The sequence below is a fragment of the Rhopalosiphum maidis genome, chromosome 4 (genome assembly GCF_003676215.2).
Source record: "Rhopalosiphum maidis isolate BTI-1 chromosome 4, ASM367621v3, whole genome shotgun sequence".
Taxonomy (NCBI): Eukaryota; Metazoa; Arthropoda; class Insecta; order Hemiptera; family Aphididae; genus Rhopalosiphum; species Rhopalosiphum maidis.
This window is the reverse complement of record NC_040880.1, coordinates 46,901,892-46,924,040: the sequence shown is the minus strand read 5'-3', so window position 1 is coordinate 46,924,040 and position 22,149 is coordinate 46,901,892. Positions and strand designations below refer to the sequence as shown.

The window sequence follows — 22,149 nt, the reverse complement described above, 5'->3', positions numbered from 1 at the left end:
TAGGTATTGTTTATATTTCGATAATATATAGTACATATATTATAAATATTTAAATATTTATTTTACCCGCCATTATATATATATATATATTAGAATGGTAAATATAAAATAAATATTATTATTTATTATGAACTATGAAATCAGAATAATATTTAAAACAAAGAAGTTAAAAATAATTGTGTTTATAAAAATACTAAATTAAAACAAACATTTTAAAAACCCGAGAAGTCGCTTTGGTGTATTATACATTAATACATTATATACACATGGGAGCTGGTATTGAGTGTACTGTGTAATTCGTTTTGAATATAGGTTTATTACTGTAAGTGTAAGCCGTAAGGGATATGTTTAATTTGATTTTAATAATACATCATTAGACATTGTAAACGACAAATGATTCTGAGTGAAAACAACCTTTACTTCTGAGAAAAATTTAGAAATATTTAAGAATGTTTGAGTATAACATCGTTACGCTTTGTATCTATTTTAAATTTGTCACACGCAAGCATTTCGACTTACCCCATAACGCATTGTGTCAAATAGATGATTTAATTATACAACTCAATCAATTCTACCACCTATCTATATTAATCATACACACCTATATTATTTATTAATTACATTTTAAGATTATCACAAAATAATAAATATATGAACTCAGAACTATTCAACTATAATTATTCACAATACATAATAATATTTGATTAAAAATTGGCCATAATATAATTGTATTTATTATTAAATTATTGACCAGGCAAATGTTCATATATCCACCTGTGGCGCAAAATATTTTAATATATTTTTTTTGAGTTTTAGTATGATAAGAGAAAGGTCACGTAGGAAATACAGTTTGGTTTTATCGAGTTCCCATTTTAATATAAATAATTTGTATTATTACATTTTTGTTATTTAATATTTTAAAATTATTTCTAGTATATTTTTTATACCTAACGTTAAATATAACTTTATAAGTATAGCCGTGTAGGTATTAACTAGGTACTTATGTGTATTTTTTGTATATTATGTATAATATAGATATCAGCGTCAAACTAAAATTAAATTGGGAGGAGGAGGCAAAATTATTTCTCGTTACACACTACTATTTGCACCATACAATACACAAACAGTTTGTTGTTCTTATTCCTTACAACCCATTACAAATAATTATACATTTATAACTTACATAAATAGTTTTTTTTGGTACTCATAGACCCCCACCAACCGAAAAAGGGGGGCGGTCATCTCTCTTGGGTCTTAGGTTCGATGCCACCGGTAGGTATTATATATTATAATGAGTTATAAGATCAGTAATTTGTGTTATATATACTGTAGGTACACTTGTATAATTATACTGCAGTGAGGTTTGATATGTTATTTGAATTATTGTTGTGAAATTTGCTTTGATGTTTATCGAGTACCTATACTGCATGTTCAGAATTATTTTTCATACAAGCCATCCAAAACCACGCAAGTCGGATGTAAATCGAAACTATTCCGTCTCACGTTGATGCCTATATGTTGCACACTTATAGATAAGTATAGACATGGCACAATATATATATTATAATAATATAATAGCAGGTACATATCGTATACACCTATATAAGTATATATAATATATACGTGATTTTCAGTTAACCGATTTTGGATTCTCCATACATACATATATATATATATATATATATATATAGGTGTGCATAGAAATATGTACATATATTTGAAGAGAGTGCAGCAAGCATAGTATATCGTATATGGTGGAGGCGATGTGATGCACTTGGCTAAGTCAAATGGTGTTGTCTTTCGCGGCAATAAGTACCTCTCGCCAGTACTCGTTTTGCGTGTAATTGATTACGCTACTTTGAGACGATGATGCTTCTAGCGCGCACGAGAGCCTCCCCCCACCCTTACCACTGCTATAAAATCCTACTTTTCCCATCGGCCCGGAGGGCCATATCAAAACCAATCCTGTGCCCTTCGAGTATTTATTTTATACATGGGACTGTTATGCTTCATATGTATACCACCTATATTATATTATTATGTATACATATAAAGGTTTATACACGACCGGAAATATCGCTATTTTTATTGCACCCGGTAACTGTTTTTGTCTCCGACCCCACTCCTTCACCCACCCGCCAACCCCTTCCGAATCGCTACCGATTGTTATCTACGATTTTTACCCTTCGTACACGTATACGCGCGCTGCAGTGTAAAACATTTTTTCTTTTTTTCTCTTTTTTTTCTCTTTCATTTTTTTCATCGCAACCTTTCGCATTGTGTCGACACAGGTACCGCAGCTATTGGTCGCCGTTGGCCACGCCTCCTCGCGGTTCCGTCCCACGGCCGGTTGGGTCGCGCGGGGCCGAGGGGCTCTGCCACTCGAGTGCGGCCCTCGAGTCCTCTCGTCGACGTCGAGTAGTCCAGTTTCGAGTGACACTAGTTTCGGGTGGTGCTCCACACACGAGAGCCTCAGAGTTTATTTATTTTGCGCTATTATTATTATTGTTTTTCCTTTTTTTCTTGGTCGCGCCACCACACACGCGGACCGCGCTTAAAAAAATTCGGAAAAAAACCCGTTCACCGCGATGAAGTGATAGTGCAGTCGTCGATTCCCGGATTCCCTGCATTCCGCCGTCGCCGAAAAATAAAAAACGGCGAAAAAAATTCGGTGCGACCGCGGCCGCAACGTTTTTTCGGGTAAAATTTTTTCGGATAAACCGCGAAAGTGGCTCTCTCGGTGACGGCCGCTTCGTCGGCGGCATCAGCCGTGTTCTCCGAGAGCTCGGGCGACCTGCTGCCGGAGCTCAATAGCGCGGACCTAGCGATGTCGCTGAGCCCCAAACCGCATCATCACCACCACCACAATCATCACGCTGCGCACACGACACCGTTCTCCGTTACCGACATACTCAGTCCAATCGAGGAGTATCGTAAGCTTGAGCTGTGTGGCTCGCCTTCCCCGTACCACAGGTCCAGCACGGCTGGTAGCACCGGTGGCAGTGCTTCCGGAAGCCCGGGAGCCATGTCCGGCGGCGGAGGTAATAACAACAACAACAACAACAACAACAATAATGTCCCTGGAGCGGTCCCGGCCGCGGCCAGTTGGCATCACGTGCATCCGCAATTCCCGGCGCCGCCGCCGCCACCGCCTCAATATTGTCAGCCGGACATGGTCACGTCGTACGGGAATTCTGCCACGTGGTACGGGGCACCAGCTAACGATCCACGGTTTGCAAGTAGGTTAATATTATATAATAATAATATAAGCAGGTATTTATAAATTATTATATTAGCAGTATAACTATATGGTTTACCGATTCGGTGGCTACTATTTTACCTGAGTGATATGAAATTATTTTCATAAGTCCATGAAAATTAAAAAAATATTTTATAGTCAGGTTTAAAATTTTCTTTTCAATGAAATACCAGCAGATTTTCGTGTGTATTTTAAATTTTTTTAATAATATAGACGATAAGAAACGATTCAGGGACAATTGTATAATATTTTATAATATAAGATTGTCAATATTTAAATTTAAAACAAAAATTGTTGACAATATAGTATAGCTGCAGTTTATCTATACATCATTTTTAAGATCACCACACATGTTAATGTGTTAAAATTCTTAATAGCCATTATATAATACATATTGTATATTATCTATTGATAGTTTAACCTAAGGATATTATGGGATACTTTTATTAAATATTAGGAGATTAGTAATTTTATAACTTTTTTATTTTATGATTTTACTAAAACCTGATAACTAAATTTTTAAAGTCTGGTTAGCACACAATATTTATTTATATTTTTACGTTACTTTATTTATTTAAATAGTTAGATATTAAATAGCATATTATTATTATAGGGGTTTTGGTTGAAAATATTGTCTCTAACATTTTATTTTTGGCATATATTGAATTGAATATTTGAATATATTATGTGCACATAGACATGCAATAAAATGTTTGAAAATCAAAAAATATGCTCATTTACTGTGACATTGATGGATGTTGGATAATACGTTTATAAATTAAATTTTGTTCTAAAACATGGCATCATAGAGAATTTGTAGTTTAATTCACGATAATTATATTTTAAATACTCAAATATTAAAGAATCATATTATAACTCCAACATTAAATATGTAAGATTTATAGATCTATTTATTATAATTGTTACTTATTAGTCACCTATTACTAATTTATAATTGTGTATAAGTATATATATACTTTTATATAACTGTACTAAATAAATAAATAAAGTTTATGTTTAAAATAATGCGTATGAATATATAGTAGGTTAAAAAATAAAAAAAAATAAAAATATATGCATTAATAGTAATATTGACGCTAAAAATGTTTTATTAAAGATGTTATCTCTCTTAATTTGTTTTTATGTTATATGTTCCTATAATATTTATCTATGTACAGACACTAATAAATTTGGCAATGGTATAATATCATTTATTTCATTTATGTAAATATTATTAATATTACGTATTAATTGATATTATTAAATGTATATTCACACGTTTTTATTTCAAATTAGACCTATAAAGATTTATTATCGTTAATCGAAGGATGTTTATGTTTTTTCACACAAACATGCCCAAGCGACCGTAAAATACGCTGGGGGTGTGCATTCAGGGTGTCATATTGGATTAGACTGGGAGCCGTTTATTCGAGAACCCCTTTTTCCGCAAAACATTTGCCGCGGGATGTACATTATCTAACCGGTTATTACAACAGTCGTTATAATGTCATTATCCCTCTTTTTATTATGAACCTACTATAAGATCGAACAGCCCCACATACGCCTCGGTCTTGATCGACTGCCTAAAGCTTTTTATGGGCGGTCCTCGTCATTCTATATTCTATAAACACGTTAACACTATATGATCTGATGACTGAATAGGATAAGGTAAAAAATCTATCTTATATTTACGAGTATAATATATGATTAATATTATTTTTTATTACTATTATCAATTGATATACATATATATATTATTTTAAATAATACCTTTTTTAACACCTGATTGTTAACGTACAGGTTTTATAGAAAGTGAAAAATATATATGCAGGACTTTGATGCATATATCTATCCATAAGGGCTTAGATTTACTTAAAAATTTAAAAACTATAAAATTATTATAGTTAATATATGAATAATTAATTCTAATTTATTAATTGTTGCTAAAATCTTTTTAATCTTGTATAATATAATGATTTAAATAGTATAATATATGTTACAATGTTGTTACAATGCTATTATATTTTACATTTAATTAATTGATTATCTTGTTTTTAATGCTCTATGAAATCAATTAAACATATATTTTTTAATAATTTAAAATTAAAACAAACGTTTTAATATTATCCACTAAATATGAATACCATTTATTTTACAATAACAATACTTCAGATAATTTGAATTACTTTTAATTAAATTTCTATACCAATGTATTCATAAAATTACTATTTCTTTGGTTTTTTAAATGTGAGTCATTAATCATCAAATTTTAATTTGAATGTGGACCATAGTATTATTTAATTTCCAAAAATAATTTTATCTTAAATATAACAAATTATATATATTTTAAAATATATAGGTATATATTTTTAACGTTGTCATATTTACTCCTATTCCTATGTATAGTTTGCTGTTAAGAGGATGCCAGCGTATTATTTGTTGTATCTCTCTAACCCACACGCAACATAGCAAATTTTACGTTCACAAAAATGACTATAACCATATTAATTTCTCAAATTAGAGTGAAGTGACCTATTATAGAATTTAAAGTTAAGAACATTGTAAATTTTTTATACATCTTAAAAAACTCAAAACTCGCTTTAAAATAAAAACATAATAAAACGCCTATGAGATGCCCTAGATAATGTTCTTAACTTTAAATTCTATAATAGGTCACTTCACTCTAATTTGAGAAATTAATATGGTTATAGTCATTTTTGTGAACGTAAAATTTGCTATGTTGCGCATGAGTTAGAGAGAGATAATAAATACTACGCTGGCATCCTCTTAAGAATTAAATTATTAATTATTATGTAGAAATTAATTACACATAGATAATATTTATACAACATTTGATATTAACATTACTAGGTTTAAAAGTGTGTATAAAATGTATTATAACATAAAAATATTAAAAAAATGTTAAAAATATTATAATATAATAATAATAATAATTATAATAATTTTAAAATATTAAAATTTAATATTCATATTAATAATATTAATGTTTTTAAAACTAAATAAAACAAAATAATTTTTAACGTGTTAAATTAATTTAATAAATACGTAGTAGGTGTGCATAAAATCAAATATTTTAAATCAACTGGTATATTGTTTTTTTTTAAATCACAATGAAATGAAATCTCTTTGAACAAAAAAATTGTCTATCTAAATAATAAAATCGTGTTTTAACTGTGTGCTTTGTGCGTTTAGACATGTGAGAATATTCTAACAAGGCTATAAATCGAACGTCTAAAATAATACTATGACCTCCATATCATACGAGTAACAATAAAATCGATCAGTATAGTCATAATAATGTTGTAGAGGTATAACAGCTACGTCTGTTGGACGTTACCAAGCACATTTTTTATGTGTGTTTTCCAATGATGTCCATTATATACACATATTATGAATGAACCACGCTCGAGCACGTTATACGGACTATTGTGCGTCTCGTTTATTCCGTCCAGCATTAAAATAATATTTGTCACCCTGTACATATAGCTTGTGCACAGTGTTTGTCTAAGAAATATTTCCAAGGCCTGCTGGACCTGTATATTATAATACGGACCGGCTACCGATGTTTGGCAAATACAAATACGGCGACCGAAACGAATTCCATTCGGGAACGAGAGATGACGATTGCATAAAGGGGGAGGTGGGGAAGACTCATTAAAATTTTTTATACTTCGTGGCTTTGGAAACTTAGAAAAACATTGACGTAGTTTTGCTTTTGACAAACAGGTAAAAATATACGCTTCCCGGACGCGCGCGCCCGACAATACGCTTGTTATTGGTTTATTTCAATCGTATATAAACGAACCCTCTCCCTCGTCCGATAGCAATCAAGCTATCAAAATATTATCTTTTCTACCGGGGTTTTTTTTTCTCTCACTCCTCTGGACGGGGGACACCCACGACGATGCAGCAGTGATGTAGTAGAATTTTAAGATCACTGCAGCAGGTATATCTGCTATAATGCGTTTTAAAAAGAACCTTTCAACGCGTTATTTCGTGTACACAATAAAATAATAATAATAATAATATAATAGCCGCATTTCCCGATTTGTCGACCAGATAATCATTTTCGTTCATTCAAAAAATCGGTGGCAATACGCACGTGAAACGCCCACTCGAAAGGTGCCGGATGAGTCAATCGCGGACGAAAAATGCAATACCCGTCCGGATATCCTTTATTCGATCGCGCGTCTTATATTATGTTATGCTGTATGATGTGGTTTCACGCATATTGTAAATGTTAAATAGGTTTTCAATACCGAACCATCGCGGCTGTTAACGGGTGTCTTTTGTGATATAATATGCATATATGGTGTGATATGATATATATGAATATACTATACGTCTATACTCTATACCATATATATTATTATTATGCCATGTTGCCGAACTGATGGAAAAGGAAATGCGGAATTATTGATGTGGGCCATGTACGAAGGGGCGGCCATTAAAATAAATTGTAGCCGTCAAGGTCTGTCAAACCCGACCATATTGTTTTTTTTTTTATATGTTTAAAACGTTGAGCGGAACTCGTGGGATAATTGTACATTTTTCTTTAGATTTGAATGTTTGCCTTAATACTGAAATCAGACAGAAAATTACGTGAGAAATCAAGGCTTGTGAATAGGTATTCTTTTTATTATGTAACGGTAACGAAGTTTGTATGATGTGTTCTAACAAAAACGGTAATTTTTTAATAGACGTGCATAATAGTCAAATTTAAAAATAAAATATTGAACTAATATGATTTTGATTGTGCATTAATGAAAATTATTTTTTTTTTGTTTTGATGAAAAATAAATGTGAAGGATGTCTTGACACAAATGAATATTATAAGGTTAGGTTATATAATTTCCTAATTTATAGTATAGAGACTTTTAAGTAAATTATTCAACTATTTGCACTGTTAAAAGTTATGCCGGGTCTATTTTCACAAAATTGATGTTTTTTTCATACATATAGTTTCATTGTTAGTGTGGTAATCTCTTCTATTGTTAAAGTCTTAAGTAATTATATCCTATAAATACATTTATTAATTAATATACAATTTAGGTGTGATAACATATATACGATCATGACATGTTTATACATACCATGATATTTTCATGATCATACTAACTTTTACACTTGTAACTTGCAAGTTAACTCAAAAATATAATTATTAATAATATAATTATCTTCTCTTCTAAAATAAAAAAATAAAATTGATTGTGAAATGGTTAAATAATTTCGTAAGTATAATTTTTCAATATGATAATTTTTAAATGGTCTAACAATATAAAGAATAATATTGATAGTTACAATAAGTATATTTGTTATCCTTTGAACTTTCAAACTGTTCTTCAAAGTTTCCTAAGTATGAATCTCAATAGTAAACATTGAAACATATTTAAGCATTGAAAATATTAAAACGATAATCTTATAAGTTATTCAAAATAACAAATTTAAACACTTTCTTAAGTATACTAAAGTATATTATATTGTAGATTTATTATAATCCGCTGATTTCTGAAAACAATATGATCAGAATTTTAAAAAAATCCTTTAAAAATATGAAAAATTTCAATAATAATTGTATTGTATCTTAAAGTTAGTATGGTTTTATACTATAAAATCTCTGGAAAATAGACATATTATAGTCTTAAACTGTATTCAATAATTAAAACTTCATTAATCCTTATTAATGGCTTATATTTTTTCAAGACGTATAAAATATTCTCCAAGTTAGTATATTATATTATACTTATATCCAATTGTTTAATTTTAAATTAAAACATCTAATAGCCAATGGACTTAAAAATATAAAAATAATGACCAGTTAATTTTTACATAAATGGGTTTATTTTAACAATTTAAGATTTTTATAGTAATTAATATTAATATTAAATTATTTAATATTCGTGTATAAGCAGATTTATAAATGTCTATACATTAGTACATTACCGTATAGGATTATGGCTTATAAACTAAAATTATGCATAATTTATTGTAGTCTAAACAATCGTTAGTTATTATTGCCTGCTAAACTATATGTATATTAATGTATTATACATTACATAAATTAGAGATTATTTTATTTGTACAGTCTATATATATATAGTTTTGTTAATTTGAATCTAACTAAAATCGCTGTTCACTCAAAAATGGTTTATACCAGAGCGGGTCAGTCACCAGTGGGAATTTTTTAAGTCAAAACAAAATATATTATATTTTATAATGTAGGAATGGATTGCAAACGATAGAAGGTCTGGACATTATAGATACTGCCTTAAACGACTCTTACAAAAATCAAAAAAAATATTATATTATCGTGTATTTGTTAAACATTTACCTTAGTGTGGGTTAACTTATAAATTATAATATTACATATTACGATTAATCTATAACAATAACTTAGGGTACGATCGTCACGTTATTATATACACAATAATTAACATGTTTTTTGTACTACAACAATAAGACAACATATTTCCATAATTGTATTTTGAAGTTTAAATAGATTATTTATAAATTAATATGATTATTTCTTAGGTTAGGCGAATACAACTCATTTCTCGCCTACGCATGTTGATTATATTATATATTTACAGACGAACATTTATAACATGCAAGATCACATAAATAATAAGTACAACACGCAATTACATACATTATACACACGCTGCACCGCACTCGCGCATTTTTGTTCTTACACCGACACGTGTCTTCGAATATATTATTATTATATATACAGGGTGTTTATCGATTCCTTAACCCCCCTTCCATCTCCCCCACACGACGTTCGGCGAAAACCTGTCAAAAATCGTCTCTGGATAATGCGCGCACAAAAAGCTCGGAACCCATATCGCACGCTCCATTTGTAGTTGACAAGGCGCGGCTATATATAATATAGTGTTTGCTTTGTGACTGGCATGAACAATGTGAGCTTGTGTGTGTGTGTGTCTGATGGCTGAGAGGGTACATTAATATATATTGCCGTTTATATATATGTATATGTGTATACGTACGTACGTACGTCCTGTCATCAAAATAATAATTGGAACCTACTGTACTTGATCCACACTATTTCGTATACGGTTTGCCGTAATGCAGACGTGCAGTTGCAGCGTAAATATATTATAAATAATTATTATAAAATCCCAATATCTAGACCCGATATATAATTCGGGAATTTAGAATTTTGTATTTGGATTGAAGCCGTGTCTACTAGAAATGTAATATAATATTATTTTACGTTACATCTCTTTGTCCTTTGATGTCTATAAATTTGTGAAACGACTGAAACGTCTGTAGAAGAAATCGCTCTAGAACAGCGATGACCATATCGAGATCAGTTCGTTCAGACGAATTCGAACAGAACTGCAATTATGCATTTTATATTTACAATTGTCAAACATATGCCTATCATCATTCACTACGGACGTTAATAATAATATTCGTTATAAAGTACGGTGGAAGTCGAGTATTGTTAATATTGTTTTATTTTACTTTGTTCTGATTAAATAATAATATAATATGGCTTATAAATCTTACTATATTGTATAGTTTTATCAATTATATTATTTATAGGTAGAGGTACCTACTAACATGAAATATATATAATAAAGTAGGTTAGTACGAAAAGTTCTGACTGTTTTATTATTAATTAATCGTGCGTTTTATAGAATTATTATATAAGGTTTTGGGTGATCATAAACTTAATAAGTTTTTATTTCATATATATTATAATATGTATTATAAATGTAGTAGCTTACTTACAGTGGAAGGATTATATGTATTAATATGCATACATATTATATACTTACATATATATGGCTATATTGAATAAATATCAAAATAACCTCAAACTCATACATGCATTTAGATGCATTTGTAAAATGATTAAGGTAACAGTATATATATATATATATATAAATTATGTTCTTTTACCTATATTATTAATTAAATATACTGTGTACATAACGATATATTTTTAATGAGATACGTAGTTGTAGATCATCTTAATTACTTACCGTTAATATAATACGATAATATGTCAGTAATCTATGTAGAAAAATATATGATAAATGAATAAAGTTTCACGTAGATAAAAAGGTATAAGCTTGTTCATATATACATATATATTATATTATATAATATTATGAAATATTCATGAGTTAATAAACGAGCGTCTTACAAGGTGGTTTAAAGGGGTGTTACAGGGATTATTCGCCTAACCCTTAAGTATATATAGCATAGAGGTATAAACGTAATGAATTCCCAATGAGCGCTGTTTTTAGGCTGGAAAGTCGTTGACCTTTATTATATCATGCCAAAAATTCAAATTTAATAATGATCGTATGTTATTGCAGTATCAAGATTGATGGGCTCATCAAACACCCCGATGAATGGTATGACAAACATGGAATGCGATATCAAACCACCTCTACAGTTTCCACTTACCCAGAGACGAAAGCGGAGAGTGCTGTTCACTCAGGCTCAAGTACGTATAGCTCTCTCTCTTTATATATATATAATATTATTTTATTCTATTTAGGTGCAATTGTGTAATTTTGAATACGTTTGAATTCTTTATATACGGATTCTAATTTTAACCCAATTGTAGAGGAATTATGTCTTTTGACTCAGAAACAATATATTAACGTTTTTTTTTTTTTTTTTACTTGTATACATTTGTAAGAATAATTTATGTGATATTTTGTCAATGAATCTACAGTTGTATACCGCTGGTTAGAATATAATATAATTGACAATCTCATATTATTTTTAAACTCGCGATTTATTTATTTTTTATTTTAATTCAAATGTGAAGTCGTACCTATACAAAGAAAACATTTATTCAACATCCATCCTGTATGAAGATTATTTTATTTTTTATCTTTTTTAGTTTGAGTCTTTATACTAGTGCATGTGTATTAAATAATATATATATATATATATACTCGTTTTTTTTACGTGCGAACCTATTCTGAAACCCAAAACTATATTTACTATTCAAGTTCATAGATGTTTACAGCGCACTTAAACTGTCTCAAAACCCACATTTCTTGTATAAATGTAAACACAATCAGGCGTCACGTCAAATCCACGAAGGCATCGTTTTGACACGAACACATCCATCCCATTTGTACATATTGTCCAAATATCCACCCCCTTTGGGCTTTGGCTTGTGTATGTATTTATTTCCTTTTCAAAATCGATGTTTTATCCTAGTTATCCTATATTCCTATAGGCTTTATATTAAAAGAGAAAAAAAACCTATATTATTATAATTTATAATTATTCTAATATTATTTCTACAGGTTTATGAACTAGAACGGAGGTTCAAACAACAAAAATATTTATCAGCGCCCGAACGAGAACATTTGGCTAGTCTAATTCATTTAACTCCCACACAGGTAAATAACAATTATATTTATAATATAACTAGGCATAATCTAAGTTACAAAAACATTAATCAGATTCAATATTTAATTATACATTTAAGAATAAGTATATATATATATATAAATTATCAAAATTCAAATGATTTAAGGTCTCTTTAAGTCTAATGATTAAAAAATAATTATTGATTTTGGTATTAGTCTAAACGTTACATAGCAAAAAAATTACATATAAAATTCTAGTATCGCTATGACTCTATTATATGGACAGTAGATTCAACGGACCTTTATAGAAAATCAAACTTGTATATTTGTTCGATTTCATCAGTACCAATACACTTTTTTTTAAGCGAAAATGTAATAACTGTAAAAATATTAAAGACATATTACCAAACAAGTGTAGTTTTGTTTTAAAAATATTAGGTTATTTTATATTCTAAACACTCAATAAAAAAATGGAAAAGTTTTATATAACATTTAAAACGTCTCCAAAACTACATATAATGTATAGTAAACACAATTAAGACCTGTACTAAAGTTGGAATCGTTAAGACTTATCGTCGTTCTCAGATGCATTATATAGTACGCCATTATACTGTTTTAAAGTGAGCGAAGCTAGCTTATAGTATATCGAGTGTAGAGTCTATAGATCACACATTTTAATACCCGCGTTCTCTATATTTTTATTTATAATATATATTATTGTGTTAGTATTACTTCTGTGTACATATAGTAGTATAATTCCGTATTAAATTTATTTTTGGGATAATATTTAATACGAGAGGAATAAACTTGGAGGTTATGATGGTGGATAAGAGGGTCAAACCATGTGTGTGCCAAGGTTTTGGGTATTATATTATAATATATAGTATTAACGAGTAACAAAATTTTTGGACAAAAGGGTCAATGAGTTCAATTAGAACATTTGTACACAAAATCGATATTATTAATTTTTCGGCCTGTGTGCAGAACATAATATAATATTATATAAAATATGTATAGGTAATTATATATTTAATCGCGATTCGTACTGTTGTACTGTTTAAAATTTCAATTGTTTAATGAGTCACTTGATGTTTTGTACAATAACACGATGAGTTGAAGTACCGCGATTTCCTTGAATCGGTATTAGAACAAACAGGGGCGGTAATAACGCACTCGCCCACGTGTATACGATATAATATTGGGTGAAAAATGGATTGTTGAAGTCCTCGTGTAGGTAATAACTAGTAATGTTTATGTATAATACATAATAATGTGCAGCATATTCGCCGCTGTTTATATTTTATTATTATAGGTTTGAGCGCGGTTTCGTGTCCCACAAAATTATAAACGAGTCGATCACTATAATGATACGACACGAGTTGGGTTATTTAAGACAATGTTTGTTCAATTTAGTACTCGTTGTCCGCGACCCGCTTTTATACTGGGGAAATTGATTATATTTTACTAAAGTAGGGTTCACAGGCAGCTACATCGTCCGTCACGTGGTCTTCACTCTTCAAAAAATCGAGTGCAGCCAAACTATGGTAAATTTCCTAGAAGATCGTCGTGGTTATTGGTCAGTGAATGATACCCCACGATTGCGATGGCCAATTTATTGGAATAGGTACGATAAATTAGGCACGCTACACCACAGAAAAAACAAGTCACATACGCCTATAATAATATGATGGACGACTGTCCATGTTTTTAATGTAAAGTGAAATAAAATGAAAAAACATAGGTAAATTTTTATACTATAATCGTTTTGATTTTAAAATTTTAAACGTGACACGTTGTTATATGGTAATAGTTTTAACTTTTGTAAAAATTATCAATAATATCGTGTACAGGTTTATTTTTATACCTTTGATTTAATTACTTCTATTTAAAATAAATACACGAAGAAAGGGACGAAAAAAATCGTTCATGTTCCTCGTGACCAAATTCCAAAGGCACGTTCCTAAACGTGAAAAAAGAACTGCGTTCCCGATAAGTTCCTATAAATATGGAACGAAATCGAAGGAATCCGTTCCTTCCGTAAGCACTGTCAAATACTGCGCACGTTGTTATTCGTCGTGTATATTATTGCCGAGGAGTCCCCACCACCCCCCGAAATACAAAACGAAATCATGCGATTTTCGTGCGTTTACCGTGTATCGCGCGCGAGTCTCCCGTGACTGCACACGGGCAATAATAATAATAATAATAATAATATGTGCGCGAAAGATTTCGGACGGCGTCGCGCGGACAGATTATCGCGGCTCAACCGATGAACTACGCCCCATTGAAACACGGCTTAAACGTAACGGGCTGCAGCGTGCGGTTAATGAGGCTTAAACATTTTCCGGGGTTACGCGTGCGTCAGTGCCGCCGCCACTCCGCCGCCGTACCGGTCTCTCGTCGCGCGCCGCGTACACATTAAACAATCACGACGACGATGATGATGCCATCGGAGGGGACCCGCTGCATCGCGTATTATTGTTATTATTATTATCATCATCATCGCCGCCGTCGTCGTCGTCTCTCTAGCCGCGCCGGTTTTCTCTGCGCGCGCCACCCGTCGTCGCCCCCCACCCCACCATCCCCCGTTCCGCTCCTATATTATCATATGCACCCACCACCCATCATCGCGACACCGGGCTTTTATGTATTTTTTTTTTTTTTTTACTCCTCGCACAGCTTAATCGCATTTATCAGTGGCGGCGGCGGTCGCTAAAATGAATTATTATATAATAATATATTGCGTGTACACGGCGCACATACAGGCACACTGCAGAACGGTGCGCGCGCGGTGGTGCCGCCACTGCAGTGCAGCGCGTCGCGCACGGGGGGGGGGGGGCGGCGGCGGCGGCGGCACAAAAGCGTATTCATCGCGAGCCCTCCGAAAAACGTACGTCTGAAGTGGCGAGCGAGCGGTGTACACATCATGCGCGGCGGCGGCACCACTCGAGATGATGATCGGTATATATACACCCGGTGCGCGGTGGCGGCACGGAACAATGGCCGACAGATTGTGCCTGGTATACGCGCACACGGTACATACATACGCGGGGCCGCCGGGGCGCCAGATGTTGCGGCAAAGACCCCGCGAACCATACGCGCGCATATATATCTATACAGGACAATAATATGTATGTATGTATGTATTATATATTTTATATAATATATATAATCGCAGCGACTACTGTTTAGGTTTTTGTGCGCCTCCCCCCCCCAACGAATCACTTTTTCGGCGCACGCGGGACTTATACAATAATAATACGCTCGTCGACCCCTCCCCGCTACCCTATGTCCGCTAAGCACGCCGAAATGTCGGTCGAGAGCTATACGTCCGTATACATAATATATACTGCGACGAAATTATTATAATAATAATACATTTTTTGTCGTGTGTTTACATTACCGATATACCATATATTATTATTATTATTTATATTGTCGTTATATTATACGCCGGGCGCAAACGTTACGCGTACGCTCGTAAAATAAATTATATATTATTATTGTTACAATATGGTGGTCCGACCGATTTCCTATTTTCTTTTGAGATGATGTTTTTTTTTTTTTTATTATCGGTTTTCGTCCGGTAAACACGCGCAGGACGTTCTCTTGCGCCTACGCGCGTATTCTGTGAACACGACGTACAGTATAGTCGCCGCTGATTGTGGACTCTCTTCAGCACCAGAATATTTGAGTCCATTGACCCGCAAACGAGTCGACTGTGGGCGCGAAAAGTCCAAAAATAAAAATATATATATGTATTGGTCCTGCGGATGATGCTTACCAATCGCTCGACGATTGCGGATATCGACGGATGTTTTTAGCGCCATTTTGAGTCTGTATGTTTGACACGAGTGCCAATGTGCCAAGTCAAAGGTATATAGAAAAAAAATACGTGATTTGCACCAATATAAATATTTCATTTAATATAAAGTTCATTGTAACTGTATAGGTACCTCATATGGTGAAAATGAGCTTTGGGTTTATGTGGATAGTGAATGTTTACTAAATATTAGGTACTAACATAAACTACATGTACGAGAATATAATTTTTGATACTAAAAAGTAACAGTCGCTTAATCGTAATAAGATAATAAATATATACCTTTTTTTGGTGTTTTTGAACAAAACTGTTCTAAGTTTATTGTCCGAAATAAAGCGCACAGATGTCTAAGATTTTAATACTTTTGTGCGATACGATTAATTTTTTCTCGTCTTGTTTTGGCTCCTCGTATCTTCAGCCGCATGTTGGATTTATACCTTGAGCTTCATAATTGGGGAGGAAAGCTAGAGATTATGATGATGAAATCTGAGAAATGTGTTTTTTACGGTGTATATTTTTACGTAATTTGCCTATCTGATAAATTTTTAAAGTGACTTATCTCCTAGCCCTCTCTATTTGCGCTGTAAAGGGCAGTAAAAGCTATATCTTTGAGATCAATAAATATGTTTTTGTTTTGATATTTTATGGTTTGTAGTGTTTGTACAATAATTTGCAGAGTTCACTTCCTGTAACTCAGTTGATACGCACTGTTTAGTATTTCCTATTTTCCTATGTAAAATATATTATTTATACTACACATTACTGACGTTACTATATAAGGCTATATAAATAATAAAGTGTATAACAGTTATTATTGCATATTGCGCCCGAAAACGATGACGAGAAGGTTCGCTCGACAGTCGATGTTTCGTAAACATAGAACTTTTTATTTACTTATAATTTTCTCTTATATGATTTTCCACTCAATTGTTTATAATTTTGGCGTATCGCACGTCGTAATGTTGTTATACATATTATATTATTATAGCGTCTATGTTCTCCTCGTCATCCTACGATACAGCACCAATTGTAGGTGATTAATATAATACTTAATTGGAATGCATTTTTATTGTGGGTGAAAGTCGAAAAGTTGTTAATATGATTTTTTATGTTCAGTTAGTATCAGGAATATAAAATTTGCGTTGTGTTAAATAATATCATCAGAAAAAATTGAACTTCGTTTTAGTTTTTGTCAAGTAAAAAAAAAAAAAATAACCAAGTGTTGACGTATTATAGGTATTAGGTAATATTTGTTGTCTCAATATAAATTTAATTAAAGCATAAAATATTCAAAGTTTTCTGGCTGATACCTTGCTGATGATCACTGGCTTTCGATGTCAGGAACATAATTAATAAATTGAACCACGGTCTTCCGAATAATTGCGCTGGTTTGTGGGTTTTAAAACATCAAATCCATCGCATCTAGTGGTTTACTCATATAATTAAACACTTGAAATTATACATAGCTATTATACTTTATAAGTATTTAATTTCGTTATCGTTGGTCTTTGGTGAATACTAATTATAATTTACGCTCAATTTCAATGTCATCGTAACATATATTATATATTACCTACTATATAGTATCACCAGCACGGCGGTAATTCGCGCGTCGAGCACGTACCTATTGAAACAGTGGGAGAACAAAAGTATATAATGATTAATAATGGTATATAATGCGCATAATTAGTGTACACTTGTCCGGGATATTTAAAAACCTCGTTGGCGTGCGTATACATATATTATATCATATTATGATACGCGTAGTATAATTAGTATCGGCAAGGTATCGTCATTGTCTCGATGATCACCGAATTACGGGTAATGCAATGAATAATGATAATATACACACTACACGATGATGATATGCATACGCCTAATATAATATTACGTATGCCATTTGCGTATACCTACTCGTATAATGCACACACGATAAAAAAAAAAAAAAACAAGGACCATTTATATAACTGTCGGCGGCAGAGGCGGCGGTACAGACGTAAAAATCAGCGTGAATGGCGTGCGCTCGTATCGTTTATATAATATACGGACAAGTAGCCGAGTAGAAGCCGAGTACTTTTGAAAAGTGAAGTGAATTTATGTAGGAATTATTCGCAGATACTCGTAGCGGCGGCGGCGGCCTCAAGTATGCACGGCGGCGGCGAATCCCGTTCGTTCGGTCAAAAGAGTTAGTCTTTAAACCGTTATCCAAAAGCCACGTAGAGTGCACTCGGTTCGCGAGCACTTTTAAAAACACCTCTTCAACTTTATTTCCACTTCGTTCCCATTCACTGTCAATATTAATGTTGGTCATCTTTTGACTTTCAACAGCAACTTATATATAAATGCTCAGTTGGATTCATTTCTATTTATATACTTTCCACTTCGCCTTTGACAATGTAATATACTAATATTGTGATAATAACAACTATGTATTTATCCAACACAGCCAATACGTATAAGCGTAACATTGTCTGAAACCACAATTATTCACGACAATCGCGATAACGCGATAATATCACGATAGCGTGTGCATAAATTACCCTTTTTATGTGAACATACGTCCGATTTCGAAAAATCGTGGCCTGTGGGTAATTTTAAATTACTTAATTTTTTTCTATTGCTTGTATTACCTACACGTCATTTTGTATGAATAAAAGAGTAGTATATAGTTATAACAGTATATGTATAATTCGTGTCTTTCGAATACTACTCGACTGTCTATAATAGTCATCTATAATAATACAAATAAAATATGATAATAAGTTTTTATATATTTAGAAAATAACTATGTGATTATGTCTTTTACAGGTAAAAATATGGTTCCAGAACCACAGATACAAGTGTAAACGTCAGGCGAAAGAAAAAGCTATGGCCGAACAAAATGCCCAAAATCAGGTTAGACATTTTAAAAGAGAACTGTGTGTAATTTATTATCAAAAATTAAAATATTAATTTAGCTAAGAACACTGCAAGATTACTCGTTTTGTTTATACAGCAAAAAGTATTAGAAAAAATACCGATTTTAATTTAAAATAATTCATTACTTATAAATTATAAAATATAGTGGTACTTTGTACTCGGGTGCTTATCCTTATATATAAGTAAAAATTGTTTAAACCCGATTAGATAAAGTACCTACGACACGTTAAGTCTTATTGAGCTTAATCTTATTCGCAGGCTCAGAGTTCACCGCGACGTGTGGTCGTGCCCGTTCTAGTGAAAGACGGCAAACCGTGTTCGGGTACGTCAGATGCGTCCGGCCAACAGCCTGCGCCCGGCGGCAATAACTGCAACGGCCACAGCCCTGCTATGCATCACGGTGGCCACGTACCCGTCCCCGTCCACCCTCATCACCACGGTCACCATCATCATCACGGGTCGCCCAACGTCGGGCACCACCAGCAACAGCACCAACCGCCGCAACACCAGTTGCTGACCAACACCGCAATGCCATACCCAAGACAGAACGTCAGTCAGCATCACCATCAACAGCAAAATATGTCCTATTTATCCATTCAAGGACGTGCATGGTGAGCTGTGGCCGTTTATATTATTACCTATCTTATTAATAGGCGAGCATTATACTTAGTGTAGACTTTCGAAAAAAAAATTTCATTTTTCAATACGAATTTTTCATGTGATTATATATATTTTTGATATATATACACACACCCACATAGAAAAACTATACTTGTATTTAAATATATAGAAAATTTTAAGCATAAAGTATTTGACAAAATGCAGTTATATAGTGAGATATTAGGAAAAATTCTTTTATTATACGCGTAGGATAACTATATTTTAAGCCCGTTATGTATAAGCATGACGTGTACACATTTTTAATTTAATTTTATCTTGGACTCTCTAAGTCAATTAAATTTTATTTGTGCTATGTGTATTAGTATATTTTTTTTCTTTTTAATGTTTTATAATTTGAACGTCCTACCTCCAAGTCACGTGTATACTTATTGATGTATAAAGTATTTTGAAACTTTTGTAAATTATTATGAATTGCAATAAATTAATTCTTTTTGTAAAGATGAGATATGCTATACATAGGTACTTCAATGTTCTGTACGGTTCTATATGATAAAATATAATATAGCCTCATTCAAATAAGGCAATATTGTTTGATGTAAAATAGTATGAATTTGTTTATCATACTCATCCTCTTACGTTTATGAGAATATGTGTAGGTATACTAATTTTATTGGTCCGTGATAGTTTCACTTAGACATTTTTTTTTTTTATGGGTACATAAAATAATTTTATCTATTTATTTATTAATAAGTTGCAAGTATATATAAAATATGCATGTACAATTATGTATAAACCTCAATTTTTAAAGCACTATAAATACCATTCTTAGTTGTATATTATATGGTTAAGAGTTTTGTAAGTAGGGCTTTAATATTAAACAAAGAAAATAGACTGTTGGATAAACCTATAATAATACCTATATACAACTACCTGAAATGTTATTTAACAGTTTTTGTGTAAATTTACAGTCATTGAGATGGTTTAATTGAAATGGATGTAAAACATTTTATCAATAACTATATATATATATATATATTATATGTATCTATATGTATAATACGTATCTATATTAAGTCAAAGTTTAATATTAAAATATATTTGCAATGTATAAAACTGTTGTGTAATTAATATAATTATCAAGCGAATCATGTTAAAATCTAAAAAAACCATGTCAATGTTTTATATATATATAATATACGGTACATTGGTATATGGTATTTCATAGAAGTGTGTCGAAATGTATGTTACGATTTATGTTTGTTTACCTCTACCCCTTATAATATTATATTATACACGCTCGCATTAACTTGCAACGAGTTCTTACATTAATTCCATTATTTTGAATTTAAATATGCCTCAATATATGTGTATATTGGTATGCTGTTTATATTATAATATGCCTATGGAAATATCTTTTGTCTTTTGCACGACCCCATTAAATTTAATGTTATATTATATAAAATGTGCTGTAATTATACCTTGTAAAAATTATACTAAACTTCTGTATAATTATTATTATTATTATTATTATTATTTCTGTAAAATGTGATGTATAATAATATCTACGTGATTGTATACGAAATAAACATAAAATATGAAAATAGTAAACGTACCTATATATACATATACAATAAACGACGTAAAATGTGATATGATTTGGTCCTCTGTAAATATAATTGCGATTTTTCAGCCACCATCGTCCAAATATGTTATACATATAGCGTCGAGCTCTGCAGCGAGGAGTAAGAAAATCGTTTAGGTATACGTCTTGTGTGTTCTGCGCATATCCTAAGTCGGAAGCTATACCTATGTTAATACATACACACACATACACGCGCGTATATAATGGATGTATATATAGTCGTTAATGAGTAAACAGTAGCGTTATGCGGCACTATATGTATATACCTATACAAATATATAATAATATGTATATAATAAAACACAAGAGAACCGCATAATATATGACGAGCGAAAATAGGCGGAACCACGACAGGCGGAGGACCGCGCCCCCGACGCCATGACAGTGCCCTCTATATAGTATATTATATTATTATTATGTGTGTGTGTGTGTGTATTATTATTATTATTACGGCGCTGCACGCTCCCGGAACCCGGACGATCGTTTTAACGCGCAC

General features: G+C 32.0%; 1 protein-coding gene across 1 annotated transcript; it reads left to right on the top strand.

Annotated features, from left to right (window-relative positions):
* The first annotated feature begins 2,827 nt into the window (after positions 1-2,827).
* Positions 2,828-21,020, top strand: LOC113556366 (homeobox protein Nkx-2.1-like). Its single transcript, XM_026961257.1, has 5 exons — positions 2,828-3,239; positions 11,632-11,762; positions 12,583-12,678; positions 19,280-19,366; positions 19,649-21,020. Exons 1-5 carry the CDS (start codon positions 2,828-2,830, stop codon positions 20,003-20,005), a joined length of 1,083 nt encoding a protein of 360 aa, XP_026817058.1. The 3' UTR covers positions 20,006-21,020.
* The last annotated feature ends 1,129 nt before the right edge of the window (positions 21,021-22,149 follow it).

Bases quoted from the DNA above. Each gene is read 5' to 3' on its own strand.
- LOC113556366 (XM_026961257.1), top strand. From the start codon at position 2,828: ATGTCGCTGAGCCCCAAACCGCATCATCACCACCACCACAATCATCAC. The intron at 12,679-19,279 runs GTAAATAACAAT...TGTCTTTTACAG, and splicing joins TTCATTTAACTCCCACACAG to GTAAAAATATGGTTCCAGAA. The intron at 19,367-19,648 runs GTTAGACATTTT...TCTTATTCGCAG, and splicing joins AACAAAATGCCCAAAATCAG to GCTCAGAGTTCACCGCGACG.